The 12153-nt window shown below is 46.2% G+C and overlaps 1 protein-coding gene across 1 annotated transcript in view; it reads left to right on the top strand.

The window, feature by feature from the left end:
- Positions 1 to 12153, top strand: part of ZNF143 (zinc finger protein 143) — a 49986-nt gene that overhangs the window by 15243 nt on the left and 22590 nt on the right. The window contains exons 5-7 of the mRNA XM_029582836.1: positions 2325 to 2408; positions 2600 to 2683; positions 10172 to 10368. Of these exons, the coding sequence (XP_029438696.1) occupies positions 2325 to 2408; positions 2600 to 2683; positions 10172 to 10368 (365 nt within the window). The remainder of the gene's footprint in view (positions 1 to 2324; positions 2409 to 2599; positions 2684 to 10171; positions 10369 to 12153) is intronic.

The raw sequence follows: 12153 nt of genomic DNA, 5'->3' as shown, positions 1-12153 counted from the left end.
CCACAGAGACCGCAACGTCCATTGCGCTCTGTGCATGCACAGATAGGCCAGGGGGGTAACAAGGATAGATGCTTCCATGTGACCCAAAAGACATGGCAGAAGGCGAACCAAAACCTGCCGGCGTCGGCAGACCAAACTTGTAAGGGACGGTAGGGTGAGTGCTCTATCATGGGGCAGAAATGCCCTGGCTTGAACTGTGTCCAATCTGGCCCCAATGAATCCTAGGCACAGCGTTAAGATGAGATGGGACTTGGGGTAATTTGATAATAAACCCCAGAGACTGTAGCACTGCAATGGTCAGATTGAGAGCGCGTAGTGCACCCTGCTGAGTGGCACTCTTGACTAGCCAGTCGTAGAGGTAGGGGAACAAGTGCACTCCCACAACTGCCAGGCACTTGGTGAAAACATGAGAGGCTGAATGACAACACTCTGTACTGGTGCTGGAGTAGATGGGTCAGACTTTTTGTGCCCAAAAAGCTTTGCCATCTTACCCAGTCGGGCGCAACAGCCTTTGGGGGTCATTTGATCGCAGAGAGCATTCCCCTGGATGTCATGCAATGCCCCCAGGCTAAGGATATAAACCTCCTGCAGATCAGTGTTGGACATGGTCCGCAGGCACTGGGGACATCATGGAAAACCGAACGACGCCATAAACAGCCAGTGATTGGTCGTTGGCCGGCGGCCACTGAGAAGCGACACACCAGTTATTGACCGCAAAAAGGGGAAAAATTCAACCTACCGTGCCATAGGAAGGACACCGAGAGGGACCCAGCGCAGAAACTGCCGAAAACCGCTGGAGAGACTTTGGAGAAAACAAATGAAAGAGAGCAGAGCTCCACTACCGCGAGGCAAACACTTCACAGATAAAGACGGATAGTGATATGCTGGGCATGCTCGTCAAAGTTGTGTGCTAGTCAAAGTTTCCATGCCGGGCTCCATCTGATGTCACGCACATGTGAGGACTACCATTTATTTTATTTGTATTTATTTATTTATAAAATTTTATATACCGTCGTTTAGAGAAGTTCCATCACAACAGTTTAGTGTCATAAAAAATAAGCATAAAACAATACCATAAACGCCAATCAAACTTAAAAGGAACAATTCTTAACTATGAGATACACTTCACATCATAAAAGACATAAAAGCATATTTGTAAAAATAATTAAATATAACAAGGCATCAAATGTGAAAAATAAATAGTTAAAAAAAACTGAGAAAAAGGCAGGACACTAAAACCTAATACTAAACATAAAGTTGTAACTGGATACACCATCTACTTCTGCTGGTTGAATTCCTCATAGGCTTTACAAAAAAGCCAAGCTTTTACGTCTTTTTTAAAGATTTTATCAGTCTGCTGCAGTCTGATATTTTCAGGAAGTTCATTCCATATCTTTGTCCTACGAGAGAGATTGCCTATTTCTGACCTGCATTAATTGAGCCGATTTAACTGAAGGAATGGATAGGAGAGCTCTGTTACTTGTTTGGGGGGGGGGGGGGGGCTATGTAATCTGATAGCGGCATTAAGCCATTCAGTGCCTTCACCATCCTGCTTGTCCTAGGAGAACTGCCGCTCCATGCAGGTTACCCCCCATGTTTCTGTTAAGGGCAGTAACTGCCGCTCCATGCAGGTTACCCCCCATGTTTCTGTTAAGGGCAGTAACTGCCGCTCCATGCAGGTTACCCCCCCATGTTTCTGTTAAGGGCAGTAACTGCCGCTCCATGCAGGTTACCCCCCCATGTTTCTGTTAAGGGCAGTAACTGCCGCTCCATGCAGGTTACCCCCCATGTTTCTGTTAAGGGCAGTAACTGCCGCTCCATGCAGGTTACCCCCCCATGTTTCTGTTAAGGGCAGTAACTGCCGCTCCATGCAGGTTACCCCCCCATGTTTCTGTTAAGGGCAGTAACTGCCGCTCCATGCAGGTTACCCCCCATGTTTCTGTTAAGGGCAGTAACTGCCGCTCCATGCAGGTTACCCCCCATGTTTCTGTTAAGGGCAGTAACTGCCGCTCCATTCAGGTTACCCCCCATGTTTCTGTTAAGGGCAGTAACTGCCGCTCCATGCAGGTTACCCCCCATGTTTCTGTTAAGGGCAGTAACTGCTGCTCCGGGCAGGTTTATGCAGAAATGTTGCGCCAGCCCCTTTCTTTTTTAACTTCGCTCTGGCACCCTGCCGTTTGAATGGAAATATGTGTGTTTTTCTGCATTGGCTACATTACTGGACATATTGAGCAGTTCAGTTATGATTTTTGTCCTCAATAGCATCCCTTGGTTCAAACGTTTAAAACTGTGCTTGCTTGTTTGTACTTGCTGATGGATTCCAGATGGCAAATTAATGGAAGGTCAGGTCATTCAGTTAGAAGATGGTTCCGCTGCCTATGTCCAACACGTCTCCATGCCCAAAAGTGGTAAGTGACTTTTCTGTCATTCGGAATTCACTTTCTTATGTCAAAGGTTCAGCTGATGTGAAATGTTTTGTCTTAAAAAGAAACAAACTCTCTGTTTTATTATTGTGTTGTCTGCTCCTCTGTAAGCAATGCTGCTCTTGGAAACCGTTTCAGCTGTCTGTGTTGAATGTTGTGTTTAATTTCCCTTTCAGCAGCCGACAGTCTGCATCTGGAGGATGGGCAAGCAGTTCAGCTGGAGGACGGGACCACAGCTTTTATTCACCATACTTCAAAAGGTGACCCATTATTTGAAATGCAACACTTTGTATTTATTAACAGAAAAAAAAGACAAGAAACTAGCACTCAGAACTAGCTACAGAAATCCACATGAAGCAAGGGGCCCAGATGCACCAGCATGCAATGCAGATTAAGCCACAAAAAAAAAAGGGCCAGCATGCCAGGATAGAAAGGGGTCAGGACTGAAACATTGCATTGCATCATAAAGTAAATATTACCCCTTTTCTGACGTAGGGTGTTGGCTTATTTGTTTCGGTGCATGCATAATATCCTCGCCATTCCCTATTTTCTATCTTCAGTTTGATGGCAGGTTTGTCGGAACTTCTGCTGGACGCATAGTAATGTATTTGAAAATAATATTTTAAGTCTATCAAAGTCAGCCTGGTTCAGGAGTTGCAAGCCCATGTTAGGGCCATTATGTCACAATGACTTTTGAGAATTTGCTGTTTAAGGGTGCGCGCACACACATTTTTAGCATATATACTATATTTATTTTTATTTTATTTAAATCTTTTCTATACCGTCGTTAAGATAGATACCGTCACAACGGTTTACAGTAAGACACACAAAATAATGTTGCTAAAATATATCAATTTACATAGGTGCCATAATGGTTTGGTAACAGTTTTGTAAACACTGCGCTTATTGCGTGGTGCACAAAAAATTTGCCTCGATAGTGTGTGTGTGTGTGTGTGTGTGTGTGTGTGTGTGTGTGTGTGTGTGTATGTGTATATATATATGTATATGTATGTGTATATATATATGTATATGTATGTATATATATATATATATATATATATATGCTATTCAAATGCATGCTAACCCAACAGGTACAGAGTCTGCACTATATCCCCCTGACAGTTAAATAATTTCTAGATAGTACACAAATTAGCACATAAGCACTAAACTGTGCATGCACCGGAAAGGCCTTTGTAAGGGTCATTTGGAACGATGTGTCACAGCATGTTATTCGCCATTAGTGGATATTTACAGAGACACCCAATTGTTTTTTGGGAATGGGTCCATATGCGACCTATGTATGAGAAACTTCTGAGACACAGTGCTCCAACAAATTGAGAAAATCTCTTTGGAGCGTAATAGCTCTAAGGCTTGTTTGACGATTAATTTTGATATATTGTTGTGATACTTGGGAAATGTGTGCATGTGCAGTATGAGTGAATGAGGGTGTGGTTTAGGTTTTAAACCTGGCACAAGGAGTATCTTGTGGTTTATAACATATTGTGTGTAGTGTTCTTTTTGCGATTTGGTACACATGCCTGATTTTAGACATTTAGTTACAGAAGAAATAAAAAGTTCCTGTTCGTACCCCAGATCAGTCCAGACAAGTGGGTTTATGCCTCCCCCACCAGCAGATGGAGGCAGAGAACTAAAAACTCTGAGGCACTGCTACATAACTGAGGGTGCCACCTGCAGTCCCTCAGTATTTCTCTGTCTCCAGCAGATGGTAGAGGTGCAGATCTGCAGATGAGATAAAAGAAAGAAAGAAGGGACAGAAGAAGAGAAGTTAGACGCTTCCTGAAGTGTTAGGTTCCTTCGTGGGCCATCCCTCAGGTTGAGCCGGGTGAGCGGGGGGGTTGGCAATCCCTGATCAGCTTTAGCCTGCAGCAGATCCAGGGGTCCTGGCTTCCTCTTATCCCCTGAAGGCTCCTTCCTAGAGGTGTTGTCAGTAGCAGGGAAGTTTTCCTTTTTTTGCTTGAATTTCCTCCTTTGCTGTGGCTGCTGTTTCTTTAAAGAAAAAAAACCCAGAAGTGTTACAATTTTCTTTCAGCAGCAACTGCTCGGGCTGTTTCTCGTTTGAACATCGGGGCAAGCCCGGGCTGGGGAAGGGAGCAGGTTCCTCCTCTGCTTGCGGCTTCAGGCTGCTTGGGGAGCCGGAGGCTGCATTGGGCAGTGTTCCCCTCCTCTCCCATGTGCCATGATCACGCGACCTCTGTCCCTCTGTAGCAGGCCTGGCTTTCCCAGCTTGTCAGGCCGATGGCCTGGCTTGGGGACAGCTGAATGCAGCAGCGCTGTGCCACGAGTCGTTTCTGGAGGGGAGGGGCTCTCCGGGTGGGAACGAGGCTGGTAGGAGAACCACAGGTCCCCAAGGCCCTGTCAGGATCAATACTGGGAGTCTAAGCAGCCTGTCAGGGAGGAGAGGGGCTACAGCTCGGAAGGTGGCAGGAGCCCAGGGTCTCCCCTCCCCCATCTCCAGCGATCCTTTCGGAGAGAGGGGGGGGGCTGGGGCTGGGGAGGAGATGCAAGTTCTGGGCCGGACAGGGGAATTTGTCTTGATTATACAGGAAAAGCACTGGCTATAAAAGGGCATTTCTGTCAGCTGTCTCAAGCTGGTGCAAAGGGACTGAGGGGCTCCTTGGCCAAGGGAAGAGGGGACCTGATTCGCTGGTTGAGCCTGGACCCATCCTGAGGGGCCTGGCGGCTGAGATGATTCAGACTTGGATGATCCGGAAGATGGTGATGGGGTTGGTCCGTGTGAATCAGGATGACCCAGCAGGTCTTACGGTGGATGTCGATTAGGACGGGGATAAGGACATGGCTGATTTGGAAGAGCTCCCAACAACAGAGGGCGATGACCCTCGGGTGGTTCATTTGTTCCGAAAGAGGCTTCAACTCCTCCTTATTTCCCATGTTCAGAAGGAACTGGGTATTAAGGTGGTCCAGGAGGCGTCTGACAATGAAGGGGTGGATCTGGTGTGGGTTGGACTCTGGGGCCCACCGAAATCCTTTCTTCTCCCTAAAAGGATCAAGAAGTTGGTGAAGCAGGAATGGGACTTCTCGGAGGCGAGCCCCAAGGTGACTAAAGCCATAGCAAAACTGTATCCCCTCACTGAAGAGATCCTGCAGCTGCTGGTATTGCTGAAGGTGCAGGCTTCGGTCTCTGCGGTCACTAACAAGTCGACTATTCTGGTTGTGGGTTTGGCAGCGTTAAAGAACGCGCAGGACTGTAAGCTAGAGACTCATCGGAAGAGCGATCTGTGGAAGTCTGATGCAGAGGGCCTGGTTATACTGCGTCCAGAGGTCTCAGCAGACGCTGGGGTTAATGGTCAGTCAACTCAGGTGGAGGCCGGGATTGCATATGAGGCTGACACGCTTTATGACTTCAGCTGGACTTCGGCCAGGAACATGGCCACAGCAGTTTCAGTGCGACGTCTGCTGTGGTTGCAGAATTGGTCAGCTGATATGCGGTCCAAGTCTCAGCTCTGTAGCCTTCCCTTTAAAGGAAGGAAAATTGTTGTTCGGAGAGGACTTGAAACAATTGATGAAGGCTTTGGGGGAGTCTGAAGAGAATAAGCTGCCGGAGGATAAGATGACAGTCAGGAAGTCTTTTCCGCTTAGTTCTAGGTTTCCAGAGGTGCGGCGGTTTTCATCCTAATTAGGGTTCTGCATTGTCTCTTCGCAGCAGAACCGGGGGTCCGGTAGGCGCCCATAGGCTTCCCTGAGAGGACTTCGATCAGGGGCCAGCGGCGGTTAGGTTTCACAATGAAGCCAGGCTGGTCCACTCCCTCGAGATGGCAGTGGAAGGCTGTCTATTCTAGTTTTAAGAAGAGTGCACCAGGATTACCTCAGACCAATGGGTCCTAGAGGTAATAAGGGATGGCTATGCTTTAGAATTTTTTCGCCCCTTCATGGAAACTTTCGTGATGTCTCATTGCAGTGTCCGAGGCAAGCAAGCGGCGATTCAGGACACGATGTGTCGCCTTCAGTTGCTGGCATGATAGTACCGGTGGCAGCCAGGGAGCGCAGTCGCGGGAGGTACTCGATTTTACTGTGTTGTGCCAAAAAAAAAGGAAGGAGCTTTTTGTCCCATCCTTGATCTGCAAAAGGTGACATGTGATTCTGTGAGTTCCCCGTTTTTCCATATGGAAATGTTGTGGATGGTGATGGCGGCAGTTTGTCGAGTGGAATTTTACGGCCTCGATGGACTTGACGGAAGCCTATCTGCCATACTCATGTGGGAAGAACATCAAAGTTTCTTCGTCTCATGGTTCTGGGGGAACTTTTTTTTTTTCCAGTTTCGGGCCCTCCCATTCAGTTTGGCGACTGCACCTCGCACTTTCACAAAGGTGATGTGGTGGTGGCGGCAGCAGCTCCCCACAGGGAAGGGATCCTAATTCATGCTTATCCGAGGGAAGTCGGAGAAGTGCCGGTAATCTGTGCGCATGGTTGCGGTCCTTGAGCTGGGTGGTGAATTTGGCAAAGAGCTGCCTGAGCCCTACCCAGATGCTGGACTACTTGGGGACAAAGTTCGATTCTCAGCTCGGCAGAGCGTTCTCACCTCGGAGAGGATTCGGAAGTTACAATCCCTGGTGGTGTGGATTTTGCAGTGCCCAGGATTTGGGATTATCTTTAGGTCCTGGGTTCAATGGCATCTATGTTGAATTTGGTGCCATGGGCTGTTGCCCACATGCGCCCTCTGCAGGGGGTGTTTGTCACGCTGGAATCCCTTGTCAGAGGAACACTATTAATTAGATTTACTGTCTTGGGTATATTTCTTTATATATGAATTTAGCACGCTCTTCTCCATGTGTTCACAAAGACCTAAAATTTACCAGCTGCCTGTGTGCACGCTATTCCAAGGGCTCAGTTATCAACAAGCCCTGTGGATAAAGCAGGATGGTGGCATGCAAGAGATGACATGGTAAACATTTTACCCTTGTCATCACATGGAAAAGGAAAACAAAAAAGTCACCACCCTCCACTTGAGTTCTTCTTACTGAGGCTTGCATTTGTTGACATAATGAAAATGTCTTTTCAAACAAAAGGTTGACCCATGGCGAGTGGTTTGAAAATCCTGCATGCTTTACTGTTGTAAAGTGCATTTACGCGTGGAAATGCTTTTGAAAAATCTGTTGGGAGGACAGGCACAGAACGGCTAAAGCTCAACGCCTTGCTTTGCAGCCCAGTGTGGCTCCAACTCATTTTCCAGCGGAGAGCCCTTTCTGCACAAAGATACAGGAAGATGGGGGCTTGGTTCTGCCTCGATGGCGTCTGACATGCTCTTGTCTTTGTATTTCTCTCTTCATGCACAGATACTTCATCCCTCTGCTCTTTTGGTGCTTGTGTCTGATCAGTGAAAAAGCTATTAATGCTTGAGCACGGGTCTGGTTTTTTCCCCTCCTTTCCTTTGTTTTGCTGCAGGCGTCTTTCCTTGTTCTTTGACTTTTTTTTTTTTTTCCACGTGTCCCCGCCCCCCCCTCTATGAGTAATATTTCATGCCTGATTGAAAGGAACTCGGGCCTTCAGGCTGACTTTTTCCGTGCGGTTTGGTTGCTTGGGGAAGATGTTGGGGGATGCATTGTATTTCTCATTCTGGGTCTTCTCTGTCATTGTGAAATTGCATCTTTAGTGTGGGGGAGAAGTCCCATTTTATACCTAACTCCTTTTCCTCTGTCGTTTACCGGATAGTGCCTATGCATTGAAACTTGCGTGTGTTTAAATAACAGTTTAATGTACATGCTAAAAGCCAGCGTAATAGCCTGTGCACTAAATTTGTTTATGCACACCAACCCCGAAAAGTGCAGTATGCAAACATTTCATATTGAAATCGCCTGTGCTGGCCTCCCTTTTTATTTTGGACCTGTTTAGCAGAGCTGGTTTCTACTCCCTCCTTCAAGAATTGCCTCGCCCTGAGAAAGCTGTACCCCCTCTATCAAGACCTTGAGCCCCCTTCAGCTAGCAGCTGATCAACCCTTGAAAGATGGGTTATTTCCCCCATCCCTTCCTCTGGGAATGCTGTCTTCCCATCCCAAATATTTGCAGGTAGAAGGGACACAGGAGTGCTGCCAGCACTGCTGCAGACTTTCTGAATGCTACCACTAGGTGGCACTTCCCACTAGTGCAGCCCATATCACAGACTATTTAACATGCAACAAAAAAGAAACCGGGTGCCATGCACTGAAGCCCTAGCATGCCTGCCCCGTAGGTCCCCAGTAACGTGCTTGATGAAATGCTGCCCAGCAGGGTCATTCAGAAGTTTGCAGCCGTGCCGGCAGGAGGGCTTACATGTCCCTCCAACCATTTTAGATTGGGGCTGTGGTAGGTCAGCATTTGTGCAGGGGTGGGGGTGGTTTTGATACAAGGTGAATTAGGGGCCTTGGATGTATAGTAGGGGATGGGCTTTCTTGTTAGGAGTTGGGGAGGATGAAACTCCCCCCAGTACCTAACTCAGAGTGAAAGGGCTGGTAAGCAGCATGCACTGTAAAACTGTAACACCTGATCTATGGTAGGTATAGAAATGGCCTGGTGTGCTGTCCTCTACACACTGTTTCCATGCATCCTCTAAAACCTAATTAGAGTTCGACATTCCTTCATTCGAACATCACTGGGGACCCTGTATCATAGCATGCTGGGTTTGTGCGCTCAGTAACCTTAGCAGTAACACAGTCAGGGTTTCCCAAACCTGTTCCAGTGACTCCACAGCCAGTCTGGTTTCCAGGATATTCTCCGTGAATATGCAAGAGATGGCATATACTGGATAACATGTGTGGCAGTATCACTGAGGATATCCTGAAAACCCGACTGACTTTGAGGTCACTAGAACGTTTTGGGAAATCCTGTATGAAGCTTTACTGTTCAAGTTCCTCTTAGTTTCTACAAAGAGGACGGAATTTGCAGTTTATGTAAATCTCTGGTTTTATTCCTCCTAAGTGAGCCTCTTACTACATGTGTGTGGTCACCTGCTCAAGAACGTCACAGCACAAGAACATGCTTCTGGACCTTCTCGGTTCCCTATATACAGTAATGATGGTTTCCATACAGAAAGCTGGCACCAGTGCACTGAGTAATTTCTTGTACTGAAAGTGTCTTAGCCAGAGTGGACCTTAGGAAAGATCGTGCCCTGTATGAGATCCCAAAATGTCAAAAAGCCTCTGCCATGTGCCCTGTTGGCCCCCAATCATGTTTGTGCCACGAACCTAGGACCCTCACCTCCCATCAGCATTGAGTCCTGAGCTGTTTTTATTGGACTAGTCAGAAGACACTCACTTTATATGTAACTTAATCCCATGGAAAAGAAAGGGGATTGTAATAATTCTTCTGAGTGAGGGGCAGTCCTGTGCAGATTATGGACTCCCCAGCCTTACATCCCCCACTGTGGCTGTGAAAGGGCCGATGTCTTTGCTGTCTTCCTGCCCGAGCAAACTTGTTCAGGGACAGGATGATGAAAGTCTAATGCTGCTTCTTGATTTTCGATGGGTGGCTGCTAAACCCCTGTTTCCAAACCTAACTTGGTCATAGTATTGCCCAGTGGTACGAGAACAGTCTTGTGGTACCCTTACGCGAACCTCCAGGAAGCGTACAGTGGTAACAAGTTACTTTCCAGATGGCAACAGAGAATGTCCTGTAATTCTCCCAGTTATTCCTGCATGGAAGTGTTTTGGGCATGTTGATTGATGTCGGTCTTCTGTTTGTAGCAATGCAGTGCTTTATATTTCCTTCGTAACCTGACTGTAAATGTGGTCTCTCAGACAGCTATGATCAGAACGCATTGCAGGCAGTGCAGCTGGAGGATGGCACCACTGCCTACATTCACCATACAGTTCAAGTCCCACAGGCAGATACCATCTTGGCTATTCAAGCTGATGGCACAGTGGCAGGACTTCACACGGGAGATGCGACAATCGACCCAGACACCATCAGTGCATTGGAGCAATATGCAGCCAAGGTAGAGGTGGCCCTTTCCTGCTTAATGCATGTTGTCGTCATGTAATTACAAGGTGCACATGCTCTTCTCCAAGTACGCAGAACTTGCCAGCTGTTCACGTCCCCTCTTACAAAGCCTGTGAGAGAATTGCCAAAGCAAAGGACCCCTCTGTTAGTGAATACCTGGGGCAGAATATGATGTTCTAAAATGTGGTTTGAATTGATGATTGCGCTTCCTGTTTTGGAACTGTAGAGAGGGAAAAACAAACCAAATAAAAACAAAAGGGAACAAACCATGAATATGCCTGGATTTGGAGTGCTTTGCATTTTTTCCCCCAACTGTAAATAACCTTACGCATTTCAGATTGAGGTAATTATGAAAAGTTTAGATGCCAGGTCTAAGATTCTCCTTCTGACATTTAATTCCCTTTGGTCCTATGGCAGGTAAAAAAAAAAAGAGAAAATTGTTCTAAAGAGGCAGGTGGTTTCCGTTTTATAGTTAAACTACATTTTTATACTGAGGAGCTCAGCTTTGTCTTGAACTCGAGCACAATATAGAAGGTCCAGTTTGCAAATTAAGAGGCTGCCGTACTAAGCCGCATTGCAGATTGTGGAGCTAGGCTATTAATGACCCATTTGCATGATGCAAATTGTCTTTGCATGCATTTTCTTGCATTTAAAGTTTGCCCAAAATTGTACATTTTACTGCAGAAAACCTTAACTACGCCTCCCAGAGGTGGAGTTCAGTTTCCTGTGAAATGCAATTTTGCATCTTTTAATGCATGAAAATTAACTCTTGGCGTGTGTGTAAATTCTTGGCTGATTACCACCTTGTGCAGGAAACAAAATTGTAAAAATGTCATTGTCAGTTCACCTGAGCAGGAGTTGGACTCTTACGAGTTTTGTAAAATAAAACTGCTTTTATGTGCTTCCTAACACTTACGGTTTGTTTGCAGCAATAAAGAGCTGAAAGTATTCAGTCAGCTAGCCAGCCATTCATTTGTTCCTCTCTTAAATGAACACATGGTTTATGCTGCAGGTTGGAACAGGCAAGCTGTGGAGGGCTTTGTGCAATTCCTAAAGCCAAAACATGCTGAGAAATGTGAATCATTAGCACGACAATTGACTGTATTTGCCTGTGCTGCCAAAATGAACCCAAAATACACTTGAGATTATAACCTGTAGTAAAATACAATATGGACTGTATGCTCATTTTACAAATAACAGTGTGTACTATACAAGTTATGGTTTTCTTCCAAATGATATGATACGGCTTGTATGAGAGCCAAAATGTTAACTCAAAACCTAGCATATGAGGGCAGATGTTCATCCAGTCTGCCTAGACTACCAACTGTTGCTTGCTATAGAACCCAGTAGATCTTAGGCCTTTCTTCACTGCTTTGTGGTTAGGAAAGAATAAACACAGATTCCTTGTAATAAAACTCTGCTGCTGTTATTGCCGCTCTCATTTCCATTCATCCCCCACCCTCTCTGTGAAGTACTATTTTCGGATGTTATCCCCCATGGTGCATCATATCCTGACCTCTTGTTCTAGAATTCCTGTCCACTGGAAAAGGTTGGCATCTTGTGTGCTAAACTTTGGTAGTATCAGAATATCTCCTTTATATCTTCTCTCTCCACCTTTCCTCTCTTCTAGGCCATACTTGCTAGGTCTTTGTCTCCTCATACGGCTTTTGATGCAGACCTTGCACCATTTTGGTAGCATTTCTCTGGATTACCTCCACTCTTTATACCTTTTTAGAGTTATGGCCTCTAGAATTGGACTCGTGTTGAATTTTATATTCTT

Source organism: Rhinatrema bivittatum, chromosome 17, assembly GCF_901001135.1.
Source record: "Rhinatrema bivittatum chromosome 17, aRhiBiv1.1, whole genome shotgun sequence".
In the NCBI taxonomy this organism is placed as follows: Eukaryota; Metazoa; Chordata; class Amphibia; order Gymnophiona; family Rhinatrematidae; genus Rhinatrema; species Rhinatrema bivittatum.
Note: the sequence above shows the minus strand (reverse complement) of the source record. Positions and strands in the feature narration are given on the sequence as shown.